This window comes from Convolutriloba macropyga, chromosome 11, assembly GCF_964194025.1.
Source record: "Convolutriloba macropyga chromosome 11, txConMacr16.3, whole genome shotgun sequence".
Lineage (NCBI taxonomy): Eukaryota > Metazoa > Xenacoelomorpha > Acoela > Convolutidae > Convolutriloba > Convolutriloba macropyga.
In genome coordinates this window covers 32367838-32384837 of record NC_134478.1, presented here as the reverse complement: position 1 = coordinate 32384837, position 17000 = coordinate 32367838, and the positions used below count along the sequence as shown (strand labels likewise).

Genomic DNA, 17000 nt, shown 5'->3' with positions numbered 1-17000 from the left:
TCAATAAATTAATTTTTTTCTCGATCTGTCTCCTCCCTCTTCTTTAAGTTTTCTCTCTTTCTCTCGCTCGCTCTCTCTCGCTCTCTCGCTCTCTCGCTCTCTCTCTCTCTCTCTCTCTCTCTCTCTCTCTCACTCTCTCTCTCTCTCTCTCTCTCTCTCTCTCTCTCTCGCTCTCTCTCTCTCTCTCTCTCTCTCTGTGTGTGTGTGTGTGGTGTGTGTGTGTATCCTTCTTCCTGACACTCGCCCACAAAACACTCACAAACACTATCACACACACACACACACACACACACACACTATCGGTCAAACGACCATCTGGTTTGGATATTTGAAGAAACCAATTTAAGAAAGAACTCTAATCTAGGTTGCGGAAACTATCGAAGTTTTAAAACATAGCCGGTAGAATACCGGAAACGACTAGAAGCGTCGTGCAAAATAATCTCTACCCTAACTTGGACAAAATAAGAATATCGAAGAAAAACAATAGAAATAAAGAAACTAGTAGACCAATATAACAAAAAAGCGTAAACAATATAACAAATTTTTTTCAGTTTAGGGGTGTGGGTAGGTGATGGTGGGGGGATTGGTAGGTGGGGTGGGGGTAGGTACGTCGCGGGGGGGGGGGTAGGTAGGTACGAGGGGGGAGGTAGGTGCGTTGAGGTTGGGAGTGGGTAGGTACACGTTGGGGTGTTAGGTACGTTGGGGGGGGGGGGGGTAGGTACCTGGTGGGGGGTGGTAGGTACGTGTGGGTGGGGAAAGTAGTTGTTTTTGGGGGGGGGGGGGGGGTAGCTGGTTAAATGGGATCAAATTTTCTCAAATTGACCTCTTCACCTTAAATTAGAGACTGTTACCAATTGCTATACATTAAAAACTAAGCTATTGTTAAAGTTCAATGATCAAAAACAGAAGTCAACAATCAAAAACGGAGGTAAAAGCGCGAATAGAAAGAAGTCAAAGTTCAAGTCATGAACAAACCTGCTTTCTGCTAAAAAAAAACATTGCCGGTAGAATACCGGAAACGACTCGAATCGTCGTGCAAAATAATCTCTTTCCTAACTTAGACAAAGTCTGAGTATCGAAAAAAACACCAGAAATAACAAAAATAGGAGACCAATATAACATAAAAAGCGTTAAAAATTTTTTCAGTTCAGGGGTGTGGGTAGGTGCGGGAGGGGGGGTTGGTAGGTGGGGGCAGGTAGGTGGGTGAGGTGGTGGTTGAAAGCAGGTGGGTGGGGGGTAGGTAGGTACGTGTGGGGCGGGGGTAAGTAGGTACGAGGGGGGGTAGGTACTTTGGGGGGGAGGGGGTAGGTACGAGGGGGGGGGGGGGTTAGGTACGTTGGGGGGGGGGGTAGGTACGTTGGGCGGGGTATATACGTGGGGGGTTGTTTTTTGGGGGGGGGGTTTAGGTAGTTAAATGGGATCAAATTTTCTCAAATTGACCGCTTCAACTTGAATTACACTGTTACCAATTGCTATACCTTACAGACTAAGCTATTGTTAAAGTCCAATGTTCAAAAACAGAAGTCAACAATCAAAAACGGAGGTTAGAGCTCGAACTGAAAGAAGTCAAAATTCAAGTCATGAACAAATTGTTTTCTGCTAAAAAAAACCTCTAGAATCTCAATACTGCTCTTCGAGTCGTAAAAACCTGTAGAATCTCAAAACTCATCTTCGAGTCGTAACAAAACCAAAGGAGTGCAATGAAAAGGAGTAGTGAAGCTGGCTCCTGCATTGCCAAGAGGAAACGATGTTTTCGTGATTTAAAACAGGTCCAGTTAGAGCAGAGCTTAAGCGTTCAGAGTTGAAGTAATAAACATAAATACAGTTAATGACCTTCAAAGTTTAGCACAACGATCATTTGAAGCCCAACCGAATTGTTCATGCCTCGTTTGAAACACTTAGCTACGTTAATCAGGACTTTAATATCATTTTCGAATCTGTATGAGTATCAACTATGGTGTGACATCAAAAAATATCAAGAAGAAAATTTATTGAAAAGTCTTCAATTTCTGTCGACATCATTAACCAGGATGAGGTGCCCAACCCAAGCCTGCCCTGATCAGACTGACTTGGGTCGCGCACGGGGGTAAAGCGCGAGCACTCCACAGAGTCTGGCATCACTGTCTACGGTCTGGATAGTCAGGTCAGGACCCCATCCAAAGTCTGCACGGTCAGATCAGGGCACCACTTACCGTCTGCACAGTCTGATCAGAGCCCCGCCCAGAGTTCGGAAAGTCTGATCAGAACCAAGAGTTCCAGCCGAAAAAATGGCCAGTCTGCCTAAAAAAGAAGATGTAGTTAAACCTCCTGGGACTGTTTTTTGAAGAGCACTTCGCAATTTTACTTTGATGAAAATCATAGACCACGCTAAAGACAACGTTTTGATAATGGTTGTTGAGCTGAAGACATTTTTCGTTTCAAATGAATATCTTTTAACTGAAAAATTCATAAACCATATCCGTAAATTGACTTAAATATTTCTGAAAAATTATATATTATACCAATGATTACTGCTACTTCAACAGTTAAAAGTGTCAGTCAGGGTACCGCCAATGCGCGACCGAAGTGGGTCTGGCATCCCTGTACGCAACTCAATTCGGCCTGGCACCCCCAGTGCGCGACTGAAGTCGGTCTGACACCCCCAGTGCGCGACTCGAGTTTGTCTGATCAGAGCCAATTTTGGTCTGGATCGGCTGATCAGAGCCGATTTGGGTCTGGATAGTCTGATCAGAGGTGGCTTGGGTAGCGCACCTCATCTTGGGTATTTACGAACAATCAAAAATAAGAAATCGACATTTAAATCACGTGAATTTGAGTATATGCAGAGCATAAAAACTACCAATTAGAACGACAAAACACAGAGATTAGGTTTTATTAAACTGAGATACAGTACCTAGAAAACTCATTTTTACAGTACGTCGTCAAGCCCAACTTCCTTAGTAACAAAGGCAGTTTTTACTAGTTTTAACGAAGCCTAGCCTTGTTTCAACATTGGCCTTAGTGAAGCAAATTTTGTTTATTGATGTAAATCAGATTTATGAAATCTGAGATTCTCTCAAATATCCCTCTCGAAGAATTATCAAGAAAATTGATGTTGGCTGCCAATTGCTCAGAGTCATTTTAACAGTTTTGAAACAGCGATTTAATTAAGGAATTGGTGAGTTATGAAACGAAACCCGAGCAATCCGTTGTGATTTTTCAAATTAAAATTATTAGGGTTTTAGGAGCAAAACCAATCAGTGGACCAGCAAAGCCGAATTAATAGTTGATGGGACTATTTGAGTATCACGTAATGCAATATATAGCGGATATACAGCTCATCAAAGTTAACTGCAAAAACTTGTTATCTTGGTAGATTTGATAACGCTGAAACTAAAACTGGGCAACGTAAAGCTTTTCTTGTCATGAGTGGGAGAGTAGCGCTGCATGATCGCTGACGGGTTCTTTGACAATCAGTTTCTGACTTCATAAACATACTACTCAACCTTTCTCTGAATTATAGTCTTTTTAACCTGCTGCTCTCATTTACTCACAGGATAGAAACTTTGTGTGACCTTATTCTCGAGACTAGCAAATTGTTTGCTGTGCAGCTTTGAACTGAGCATTTCAATAGCTCTTCTCTATATCATTTTATCAGTTTCAAGCTCTAAAATGACCTCTAAAATAAAAACAATAAACATTTTTATAACGAAATAATTTGTATCTATAGTTTTTGAAGTATCTGCACTATTTCTTATCCATATTTGTTCAGAATAAGTGCCAAATTGCAGCAGATACTTCAAAGGGATCACAATTGCATCAGGTGTTAACGTTTAAACGTTAACACCTGATGCAATTGTGATCCTTTTGTGACCTTAATGCATGCGAGAGACCTTATTTTATTGATTAAAAGCAAGTATCAGAAATAAAATTTTACAGACACAACGCATGAATGTATTGTAGTTAAGATGAATGAGGTTAAGATTCAATTTTTTGTTCCGACCCACTTTAGTGGGGAGGAACTATATACTCAAATGGTTTTTTGTTCGGTCAATTCTGATCGATCAAAATGTTCATCATAGAGGGTTGTGGCTATCATTAGAAAGCTAGAAAGCTCATTTGACGAAGAATATATAACTAAAATTACTTTTCTGAATTTTGTCTTTTCAACGAAGTTCTGGAGGTTTGACGTTTTGTGACACTTGACTTATTTTTTGTTGCTATTGTTCACAATATCCGTATTTTTACGCAATTTTTTGCCTCTTTTGCTTTAAAAAATCTGTTAAAATGGGTAAAAATGCTGTTGTTGTTTTTGCTTCTAAAAACGGAAGTGTTGTTAAAATCCAATTTCTTTGTTAAAATGTTTGCTAATTTTTTCAAAATAAATCAGCCTTTTTCATCAAATATGGCACAAAACAACCTTCTTCAGTTCACTTTGTTTAATTTACCAGATTGACAACACAAAAAACTGCTGACACAATCTTCGTTAACTCCAGACAAGACTAGTTTTGTTTTACTTTTGGAGCCTTTGAGAGAGTTCTTGAATTAAAATTTTTCCGATTTTATGTTAACTCAAATCAATAATTAAGCAAAATGAATCATTTATTTTCTCAAAATGACAATTTTTGCCAGATTATCCATATCCATATATTCGGAACAACTACGCGTTCTTATTGGACAAACAGCAATGCAAAAACTAGATTTGGTCTAATCGATATTTTTCTGCGGTCCAAAAATAATTCGGATTGCAATAGGTCGCTTTTAGTTTTAAAATAATTTAACAATCTTTACTTTTTTACTTATTACTGAACACAACAATTGAGATCAAGGATTCCTAAAGACCGGTCCAGTAGGCAACCTATAGAGTTTCAAGGAAACCTATCTAGTTTTTGTAGTCAAAAACTTATGCTCACTTTGACCTTTAAAAAATGCATATTTTCAAATTAAACGTTAGATTATTGAGCTTTGAAACTTTTCTCTTTTTTGGTCAAATTGTAGCTTAAGGTCAGCAAAGATCACTCGCATTGTCTTTCTAAAGGATTAATTTTGGGTTGTTCCCCTCACTGATATTTTTTCATGTCTTGTCGGATTATTGACAGGTCAGATCTCAAACTATTGACATTCGAAAAGAAGATTTAATTGACTACATCAGTTTTGTAATGAATAGATCATGGTTTTAACAGCTTCGACACCGTCTTCTAGCGGAATTTAATTGAACATTTTGTTTCTTATTCTCTTTGCGGTCAATTTTTGTGGTAAGTGCTTGATAATTGCAGGTCTTAGTGTATTTATATAGAATAACAAGGGAACCTATTTACTGATTTCACCTGATAGCTAAAGTTTTTCTTGAATGTGAAATCAAATGTTTTTAATAATATGTATAAACGAATTTTTTAATTTGCACAGTTTGGTCCTTTTGTCCTTCTTTTACATAGTCTCATTAATTGCAGGTCACATGAGATAATTGGTCATGAGATTAGGTACAACTGAACAAACTAAATGTTGTTAGTGCATTGCTTATTGTTTTAACGGCTTCGATTAAGGTTTTTCGCAAAAAAACTTTACTTTTGGTTTTTTACTGTTCTTTCTGTAGTCTTATAATAAGAGCTGGTCATGATTGCTGCCTATGGAAGATTAGAGGAGAATTTGCTGTTTATTGATTTAAATTGATAACGAAATTATTTTTTGAGTTTTAAGGTTCGTTTTTGTCTACTTACTACCTAGTCTCAATAACTATAGGTTGTATATTAAAAATTGGTATTTCGGAGAGGCAAAATTGAACACGTCTAAGGTTCTTAAGGCCTTGGTTTTTGACTTAGTGACTTTGATTTATTTTTGCAAATTATTAATTTATTTTTTCACTTTTTGTCTATTTATTTTTTTCTTGTAGACGTATGACATTTTCTGATAACTCAAAGGCCTCGAAAATGTCTTTAGAGGAAAAAAGAGTCTATTAAATGACGTCAGCTTGTAGCTAACTTTCTCATGTCTTTGAAATTAACTGTATTCGAGAAATAGAAAAGTACTTTCTAACTTTTGCTTTTTTGTTTTTTCTTTCAATACTTGTTACGTAGTCTCAATATTCACAGTTCAATTATCTCATTATTGGTCTTTAAATAATGCGCAGTAGGTTATATCTTTCCCTTAGTGAATATATTATGGTTTTAACGGTTTCGACATCGTTTTTTTTTTGCAAAATTTTCTGGAATTTTTGTTCTTCGTCCTAATTTGTCGTTTATTTTTGTAGACGTACAACTTATTCTAGACATTTACAGGTCCCAGTGTCTTCATATTGAGGTATGAATGAACATAAACTTATTTAAAGATTTCAAGTGATATCTAATGGTTTTCATTCTTCGAAATCATTTGATTTAGATGCAACTTTTTTATTCTTTCACCAATTATTTTTTTTATTATTATGTGACATTCTTTGAATGTTTTCTATCTCCTCCTCATTTGGTAGACAATTACGCCAAACTTGTTGACAAACGGGTTTGGAATATTGTATGCAAACGCACATTACAGAGCCTCCTTGTCGGTATCTTTGAAACCCGAACAAAATGAAAAATTACGTTTTTGACTTTTAATTTTTTGTCTCCAGTTTTTAGAGATTACAGAATGTCTTCTTTTTAGTGAGTAAAATCTGGAGGACAAAAATCAAAGTGTGCTGGAATTAAGTACCAGCTCTGCGGAGTGACGTCAGCTATTAAAAATTTAAATTGGTGCACGTAAGTAGAATAAACGTGTAAATTGACTTTATAACCATCTAAATTTTGCGTTGATACAAGGAAGCTATTTTCTAATATACCTTTAACATTACACCAACGTCGAAAATATTTCTACCCACGAAACCTTTAAAGGTTTAAATTCACAATGGGTGACTGAACACAATATGTGAAACCTTTTTGCTCTTTCAGTAATGTTTGCTAATTATAGAATGTTAAATATTTGAAGCGGAGCAAAAGTGTCATTTTGAATATGAAAAGCACCACCGGTCGCTAAAACATTTTGCAAATGAATGAAAATACAAAATACTCATTTGTAACACATTGCGTCTTTTCATTTTTTGTGACACACTAATGCAAACATTTAGTCCCCCGTAAATTAGTTTTTCGCTCTCCAATTTCTGTAACAATTTTGGAATTACCACAGCAGCAGTTTTCAACAAAAGCGCTTATTTAAATAGTTTTTGGTACCGTATGGAATCTTGAGGAAATGGTGGGGGAAATTGAAAGTGACAAAACGAGTTGTGATAAGATGACTTATTTGGTAAGTGCATTTTATGAAACCAAATGTTTTGAAGTCAAATAAAATTGACGAATGTCAGTAGTTTTGTGCCAATAAAGTAAGTGTCAATTATAGAAAACTAAATAATTTGTATATGGCCTTTCTGTCAAATTTACAACCAGAAATTTCTTTTAAAAAAAATGCTCTTTGGTAGTTTTTCAGAAGTTCAAAATTCAGCCTTTTACTCACCATTTTAGCAATAATCAAACAAGGAGGCCCGGTAATGTGCCTTTGCATATAAAGTTCTGACCGCACTCAACTAAGTTTCGATTTATTTATCTACCCAATGAAGAAGAGATAGAACATTTTCAAAAATTCACAAATTTTTCAGTAATTAAATAAGTGAAAAAAAATATTATTGGGTTAGAGGGCCGATGAGACTTGCCATTTTTGAAAGTACTGGACTAGACAAACATGAAAAACAAATAATTGCAATAATTAGTTACAGAAAAAACAGAAATAACGTTAAAAAATATTTAAAATTAACAAGAGAGCCGTGTCGCAATCCGTAAAACAGAAATCTATTCATGAAGAAAAATGAATATCTTCAAATAGGTTTTTTTAAAGACAGTAGAAACACCCCATTATTATGAAAATGGGTAAAGGAACCAAAATCACAGAAAACATCAAAATCACACATTTCTTTTGAAAATGCAGAGAGCCAAAGCAAAGAAACCACTAGTTGAAAACAGAATCATTATAACGATTGGTCACTAGAAACAGAATGCACCTGTTGTTACAAAGGCCAAGCTACAAATCGAAAGAAATAAGACAAAACTGAAAAATCTCAAAAATCCACTGACTTTTTAAAACAATTGTTTTCAAACAAATTCTTCAAATAAACCATGAGCTTTAAACTTAAAACAAAAGCAGATTAACTTTAAGATGCTCAGCAAGCCGACAAAAACAGCTAAATTTCACAAAATAATTTATCGACACATCATTGATGAAGCCGTTAAAACCTTAAGATATTGAAAACCGTTTAATATTTTGAATGGATTAAAAATGTTTTGAATTATTTGTGTGGTTATCTTTTGATATTAAATGGGTGTCACTAATGAAACTAAATTACTTGTTGACGACAATAGGAACATATATTGGGAAATATACGAAGAATTTCTTTAAAAGAATTAATTGAATGTCAGTAGAAATGTATTCTATAACCTGAAATCCCTGAAAAAAAAACTCATTTGAACATTTAAAGAAGTTTTTTTAGGGCTTTGTACTGTCCAGAATACGCGTGCGGCAACAAAAAACACGACAATTTGAGGCAACCACAAAATTTTAAAAAAAAATGCGAGAGAACGATATCGCAGCCGTAAAAGCTGTAAGCTATCCACTGAAATCATTACAGTACTTTTTTTGCGTTTTTTAATCAATGCTATTTGGAGTATTTCTTGTATTGATAATTTGGAAAGGGAACAAATAACAACCTCAAACAGAGGTAAATATGCGAAAATCACAAAACTTTTATGAAATTTTGTTCTCAAAAGACCGAGAAACCATTAGTTAAATATACAACCACTATAAATAGTGTATTTTGCTTTAATTTAAAGAAATTGTGAATTTTCTATCATGAGACTAAACTACATGTCGACAGGAATAATCTAAAGAATTCGCAAATTTCAAATTTTTTGATAATATCTTAAAAATATATTCAAACTCAAAACAGGCATTAGCTAACAACTGAAAGCACTGTATAGGTTCAACTATAACTCATAAAGAATCCAATTGTTTCCTAGTTACAAAAACAAAGTCACGAGGCTGCAAAACAAAAGACAAATGAAGGCAAAAAGCAAGAAATTTCTTAAAAATTATGAAAACACATTGTCAAAGCCATAAAACAATGCGCTGTTCTCTGAAGACATACTATAAATTCATTTGGCCTCTTTTTGTTTTGTTGTTAACAAAGTCTGTCATTAATTTGGCCTCACTTTTCATTTTCGAAATCATTCTCGCCATTAATTAACTTTAAAAAAAACAAACGTTAGAAAAAATTTTGAAAGAGACGTAATATAATTCGAATAAACGATGAATGTAAGGATTCAAGTTGAGTGCAAACATCCAAACCTAAAATTGTGCTTGCTGCTCGTCCGACAAAAGCATTTAATTATTAAGTTTTTGTTTTGCTGAAAACATCAATTAGCAGTTAAAATATATCAATAAAACAAAATTAATTAAATTTGTATAATTATTGATTAATTTTTTTCGAAAAACCAAAAACCAGCGAATTTTTAACTGCTGAAGGCTCCTATTGGAAGCAAAAGTACAACTAGCTTTTTTGGAAGTTTCCAAAGAGTGTGACAACAGATGGCAGATGTCAGGTCTATGTTTTTAGTATATTTAAACAAAGTGGTATAAAAAGCTTATTTGAAGCCAACTTCGATTTAGAAAGTCTGAAATTCGAAACGTTTAGCAAAAATATTAAGCAAAAGACTCAAATGAAACACATCGACAAGCCTCCTCTGTCCTTAAAAGTAAATTCAGTAGCATTGGTATTAACCATTTCAACAAATTTTAGCAAAATTGACGAAAAATTTGGTCAAAAATACGGAAAAAGGGGAATAAACTAACGGAACTCCGTCTACTATTCACAAAACTTTAAACCTTGATAATTGTCTTTAATAAACGAAAATTAAAAAATCTTTTAAACTTCACATTCTACTGGATGGGCTTTCTAATGATACCAAAGTCAGCTCTCTACGATGAATATATCGATCGACCAAAATTGACTGAACAAAAAACACTTTGAGTACATAGTCCCCCCCAAAAAATGGTTCGGAACAATAAACTTAGATTCAGCTTGCTCATTTGACTTAATATGATACTTAAATTTTCAACAAATTTGTGGTATATTTAACACTCGCACTTAGCGTTTGTGAGTAAAATCACCCAATCATCAGCGGACTTTTCCTAGATTCTAAAACTCAAACCAGGAACTTGTAAACTTAACTGTGTACATGTAAATTTGACAAATTGAAATACCAACTCTTCAATTAAGAAAAATTTAAAAGATAATTTTAAACTAAGCAAAGTTTTTTTTGTTTAAAAAAGTAAGGTTGCTCATAAATAAGGCCACAATGATCCGGCGGTGATAATTCGGATAGTCGAAATATCGAATAGCCGAAGAGCCAAATAATGTATAATTTAACCCCAGATGTATGCGCTTCAGAAACAATGCAAGATTTATCGCGTCATCAAATAATTTCTTGTCTTAAGCTCTTATCCGATGTAGGCACCCAGAGTACATCACAAAAGCATAACCGAAATCCAAAAAGAATTAAACAGTTACTACCTTCTCACGTGAGTAACTACCTAGAAGCTGTTGTTTTCATGAGCATTTGTGAGAAAACGGGTACAAATATTAAAATCGATAATGTTCAATGCAGCTTATTAGAAATATACAGCTCGTTATAGTTACAGTGGTCTTTACCATCATAGCCCCCACCAAACTGCAGTCCCCTCCCTCCACATAATGTTATGACCACCATGATTGGTAGTTTATGTAATTTATAATCACTTCACTGAGGCGCATATCGGGAAAAATCCAAATTACCTTGACTAAGAAATTGATATTGTTGTGGTCTCGAGCTCTGGTAAAAAGAAATCAATCGCCTGAAAATTACTTTAAACTACTTGGTTCTGATTAGTACTAATCTCTTACAAAATATAATAATCGCTTAGAACATTTAAAAAAGAAAAATTAGATTAGCTAATGATATTTTACTTGAATGACATGTGAAAAGATTCTAGTTACAATTCTCGGACGTGAATGTGTTATTTTTGATACTTTTCATGAGAATCATACATGGCAGATTCTTATAGGTTTAAATTATGATAACTGATTTTGAAATGTTAACTAGAAAACGGTAGCGCCCAAAAAAAATAGATTTAGATTAATGCTTAGTTTTGTGGCCTCTAATTATCGACACATCAATTGAGTTCAGCAAGAAAAATTTTCAATTGTTTTCTAAAAATTTAACAAAGATAACTTCTCAGTTCCTCCATGCTTATCCACAGCTGTCGCATCCTCCCTCCTATTTTAACTAAGTTATCCGAAGCTATTCTTGAAAGTGCTTCTCCAAACCTATCTGACTGTTTCCAATTTCTTGTCGATGATCAAGAAGGCTCTGATATTTCAAGTTTTGGTTGATCTGTAGATGATGCTGCTACAAAAGTTTTTTCCTGACGTGAAGTTTCCATATCTGTGAAAGGAACTGTTGTTGTCCTTGATATATGATCCCTTTCACTGTTGGTTCGATTTTCACGTTTTCCTCATATAAATTTGCAATCTAATTGCCGCTCACTAGGACCAAGGTGGGTATTCAGGTTGTAATAAGGATGTTCAATTCTTTCCTGATGATGAGGGTTAGAGGAATTGGTTTTGTGACTTCTATGACCTTGAGCAGATTAGATCTGAATAGCATTTCAAATAGAGTTTTTCCTCTTGTCTTCGAAGTGTTCAGAGCTGTCACCAGTAACCCATCGCAAGAACGCTCCAAGAGATATTTTGAGATTGGGAATCCATTCTTGAACATTTTGCTTCACCTTATAAGCTGCTCTTTCTGCTGGGCAATTAGCTCTTAGATTATGGACGAATTATCTAATTCTTTTAATTGAGAGTGATTCAAACCACTGTTTAAGACGACCATTTCGAAAGTCAGGACAGTTTTTAGGTAATAAAGACTTGGTATTCTAGCAATAAAAATTATTCTATGCTGAAATTGACGTTCGTCTTTATGACATATATTATTTTTATATTTCCATATCAGCAATATTTTTTTCCACAAATTGGTTTTATTTTTGTATAATTTCACAAACCTTTCCAATTGACTGGTTATCTTAAGAGACGTTGATAGAGTTTGGCAAGGTCTTGAAGGAATATTTATCATTTTGCAATATTTTCTGGTAAAATCTTGAAACATCTTGCAAGATAACATTTCATTTTGGAAACACAACCTATCACGCCAATTTTGAGCTTGATAATCCTATGACGTAAAAAGTATATTTTTGTCTCTTTCTTCGATAATAGAGATATTTAACCACCGAAACATTTTTCTGCAATTTTGTTCTCCGAAATATTGTTTTTCCGTTAGAAGTTAAAGTTATTATTTAAAAATTGTCTATAACACTTTCAAATCACAATTTTTTTCTTATCGGAGCTTTTGGCTACCCGAAACTTAGTCCAAAAAATTTTAGGCGGAGGACAAAGTCTATTGACCATCAACAGTCAAGGATATCGTGCAATGTCGAGAGCTGATTTTATTCATGCCAAATACCTGTCAAATACTGTCTTTTGATATCAAGGACAACAGTTTCATAAGTTAGGCGGGAAAAAGGTAGCAATACTCCACCGTCAGTGAAATTAGGAGAAGAACGGGTATCCAATTTGCAGAGTTTAGTAGCGAGTTTAAATTTAGGCGACCCAAGCCTAGGTCTCGACTTATGCAAAGACTTTAAAAGTTTTGTAGGGGGGCCAATATTGACTATAATTCCACTGTCAAGCTTTCTAGTTAAAGTCGAGCTAATATATTTTTATTGGTCGAGCTAAGATTTCTTCATTTCGAAAAAAGTCCAGCTAAGGTCTTTTCCACCATTAGGTTTGTTCCACCTTTAGTCTTTTGATAACCAACAGGTCGAATTAAGGTTTTTTCATGGTTCGACGGTTAGTCGTTTCATAAGTCTGTTCTTTTCAGTATTCGAAAATGTTGTCTTTCTTCTTCTGTCCATACAGAAGCAGAACCAGAGCAAGACTAAATAGTTTTGCATCAGAGCAGTCCAACCTCTGAAACAGTTGGAAAACTGCCGAAAGCCTTAAGAATTTTGTCAATTCTTAATATAAAGAGTTATGGCAGCTTGAGTATATTACCACATTACTTGATTCAATGAAACCAGCTAGCTTAAGTGTATTGGTCCTATTCCCTTAGCCATGGCAAAATTTCGGCGTTAATCAGTTTGTTTTCCCTTCCAAAATTATGAGCTATCTTTTTTTAAAAATTAATACATGTTTTCGAGGGATTTGTGGCTCTTCTTTATCGTAAAGGGTGAATGAGCAAACATTCTTTGTACGTTATAGGCAATATTGCACCCCACGTTAAAATTTATTGCGAAAAAAGACTTATGAAAACACCAATGATGGACCCATGAAAAGACTTCAGCTCGACCTAGTTTGCAAACATTGTGTCGAGTTTAAATCCAGCCAGAATTTGGGGTCGAGCCAAAGTCTTTTGTAAAATTTTGGTCCAGCTAAAGTATTTTGCGAGAAATCTGAGTCGAACTAAAGTCCAGAATGTCTTAAAGTGCAGCTAAAATCTTTTCATAGCTCAAATGAGTGGATTATGGTCCTTTCATAGTACATTTTGGTCGAATTTTGTCTTTTCATATGTCTGTACCTAGACCTGGAATTATCTCGATGCGAATGCTGATTACGTTTGAGTGCGAATTTACTTGTCGTGTCACCGATTTTGTCACCAATTTGCAGCAATATAACAGAATAGTTAATTCAATTGGACAGTATTGGACAACATTTCAAACAATCATATCCAAATACAATACAATTAGGACACAAAGTGAGCATAATTGATCTTCAAGTCAGTGCAATGTTTTTGAGGTAGATCTTCAGATATTGCAAACATCGCCCCTTTTTGCACCAAAAAATTACATAAATGCCGTAATTTTGGTTATGATTGCAGCGTAATGCTATGCCGAAGAGGAGGACTGTTGCTGTGTTGGGTGCTTCTTCAGTGGGAAAGAGCTCCTTAGTGCACCAGTTCATGTACTGTCATTTGGACACCAACATAGCCTCACACCACAAACACCCCAGGGCATACTTCCCCAACATATTCGTCAATCAGACACTGTGAGTTGAACAAAAAGGAAAAAAAAGATCACAGTTGATCAAGCAGTAAAGATCTCTAATTTTTTAATGTATTTTTTTATACAAAAGAAAAATATAATTGCCGATTGAATTTGTCCAAGCTGGATATTATAGTCCAAGTCAGTATTGCCCATAAAATCACTCTAATAAATCATTTTAGTTATGCTGTTTTGATGAGGAAACTTGGTTAAGTGAATTTTCAGCTTTCTTGCTTCTTTCCTGAGCTTTCAAATTCTTGATTTTCATGTTCTTGATTTTTTGCAAGATTTTACCCTGGCAAATCTTGGAATTTAAATGAAGAAAAAAAGAGGGAGAAAAAATTTCTAACAAAGTTAGAAAATCAACTCGTACCTTTTCAGAGTAAATTATTACTGAATCAGTATATTTTTTCAAATCCACTATACATTGATTCATATTCCACTCATATCACGTTTCTCTATGGTTTGCTCTGATTCGAACACTGATCCAGACTCTGATTCAGACTCCGGATCAGTAGAGGTCACAGTTTGAAAACAGCTTGAAACATAATCTGAGATATTCTATCTGAGACTCTGTATTCGACTGATTTTTATCTAACTTTCCATTAGAGTTCCATTATCAAAAATTTGAATATTGAGTTTGTTCTCGTATGTTTAAAACTTAGCAGCATTGAAAGCACTATAATTTTCCAAGTATTACTGCTATCAACGCTGTACTCCATGTTGGAATTCATTACAAGACTTGAAATGAAATGGAAATATTTGACCCTGAGAGGGGCAAACCAAGATGGTAAAAACCATGTTTTGGTTTATTTTAATTCTACTTTTCTTATCATTGAAATTTCGTTCGTTATTGAAAAAAGAGAGACGAATGAAGTTGTATATCCCCTTGAAAATTATTCATCCCGATACTGTTTACAGAAACTTAGTTAAACCCAAAAATTGAAAACAAAAAAGCCCTTGTTAGTCAATCGTATCCAATCCAATCGCGATTAGATATAATAAGTGGTCCTCATGGAGGCGTCCTAATAGCAAATAACATGACGTCATCATCAGTTAGAATGGAGGTTTTGTGAACAAATTCAGATTCCGTTTGTTGCTGTTTATACATCTCGGGGAGGTTTCAGTTTTTTTTTTACTTTGATCCTATATAATTCCCAGCTTACAGCAAAGATACATGTACTGCAGATTTGCTATGCAAAACGATAAAGTTAGGGGAGTGTACGAGGGAATCGGAGATTCATTGGCTCCATCAATTATTCTGCAAATGGTGTCATGAACTTCACTCAAACAGATTGGCTTAATTTAAATAGTACTTGTTCATACAAAAAGCATCTTGCAGGAATTCAAAATTTTGGATATGTCATCTTTTCAATCTCAAAAAATTTCATTTGACATTTTCTGAAAAGTAGTGCTTATTTGTGTAACAAAATATTAGAGGAGATTTCGTTCTGAGATCACAAGTCTTTTCAAGCTCAATTTTTAATGAACTTGCTGAGCAAGAGGACTTGTAACAAATGAAAACTTTGAAAATTTCGAAAGCTAGTTGACACAAAGTCAAGACCAATTTCACTTAGACCAATTTATTGTTTTATTGTGGTTAACTGTTATTACCACCGGACTGACGAAGTATTTGTCTGAGCTTCATTTTCTACTTTATCAACGAGGTGTAATGGCATTCTTCTTCCTTTGTGTAGTGATGGGTAGAATGTATCTTTGAAAATCGATTTGGCTGTGTTTTTTATTTGACCAGACTGGTACATAAGTGGGGGTATTTTGGAATACACATTTTGCAATGCTGTTTTGTATGGAATGTATGTTTTGTATTTTTTTCACCTGGACTAAGGTAGGCGAGTTGGATGCCGAATCTTTGTAGGATGTCGCGACCAAGTAGATTGACCGTGTTTTGTGGTACTATAAATATTTGGCAGTTGTTTGCTGAGGATTTTCCTGACTTTAGGTCCTGGTTGATTGTGTGACCTATCTGGATTTTGTTTTTGTTGGAGCATCTAAATTCTCCCACATTTGCGTCTTTTTTTATAAGGTTTTTCCCCATCATTTTCATGAGGTTTTTTGCTGTTTGTTTCGACTTGAAGGATTTTGGACTGCCCGTGTCCACTAGCCAGCAGATATCTTCTTTCTTACACGTTGTGTTGAGCCAGATATCTCCCGACTCATTTCTGTTTAGTGTTATTTTATTGGCGGTTGTGAAAGTGAGTGACTGAAAGAAAATTAAGCAACTCCAGTACTCCATCATTTCTTTTATGTAATGTGTGTTTTCTGGTTCAATTGTTTCTGTCTGGTTGTGTTCTTCTTCGTAGATTGTTTCGTGTTCCTGATTTGGTTCTTCAATGTTTCGAACGCGGCTTGCGTTTACTTGTTGTTTTTGTGTATTGTGTTGTGGTGTTTATTGTAGTTTTAGCTCATGTTTTTTCTAGGTATGTTTTGTGTTTGTATCTCTGATCGTCTCGGCGGAATTTCGGACCTGCAACTTTTGCGTAGTGCCCTATTTTCTTGCAGATGTTGCAAATTGTATTTTTGGCGGGGCAACTATTTAGGTGACTCTAGAGTGACAAAACTTACTTGCCCGTTAGATTACAGTAAAGTAACAGAACAGATGATCGACGGATACTCTGCACAACATGAATTAAATTTACGACTGACGCTCATAATCAGACAAGTTTAACAGTTTCATTCCATCTGGAATGATTTGATAATTCTAGTAAAAAAAGGAATAATCGTGTTTATATTAGTACGTCAATACTTGGCTTCATAATTCCTCCACCACAATTATTATTATTCTTATTAGTATTTTAATTCTTATTATTTTAATTATTTTATTTTTATTATCATTATTAAAACTACAATTATTATTATTA

At 34.8% G+C, this 17000-nt stretch overlaps 1 protein-coding gene across 2 annotated transcripts in view; it reads left to right on the top strand.

The window, feature by feature from the left end:
• Positions 1-6532: 6532 nt before the first annotated feature.
• LOC142349270 (ras-like protein family member 10B) overlaps positions 6533-17000 on the top strand; it is a 21153-nt gene continuing 10685 nt past the window's right edge. Inside the window, exons 1-2 of one of the 2 annotated variants that reach the window (XM_075400719.1) lie at positions 6533-7248; positions 13959-14125. In XM_075400719.1, the coding sequence (XP_075256834.1) occupies positions 7195-7248; positions 13959-14125 (221 nt within the window). In that variant the 5' untranslated portion in view covers positions 6533-7194. Of the gene's footprint in view, positions 7249-13714; positions 13836-13958; positions 14126-17000 lie in introns of those variants that run through there. The other variant, XM_075400720.1, reaches the window with a different exon arrangement.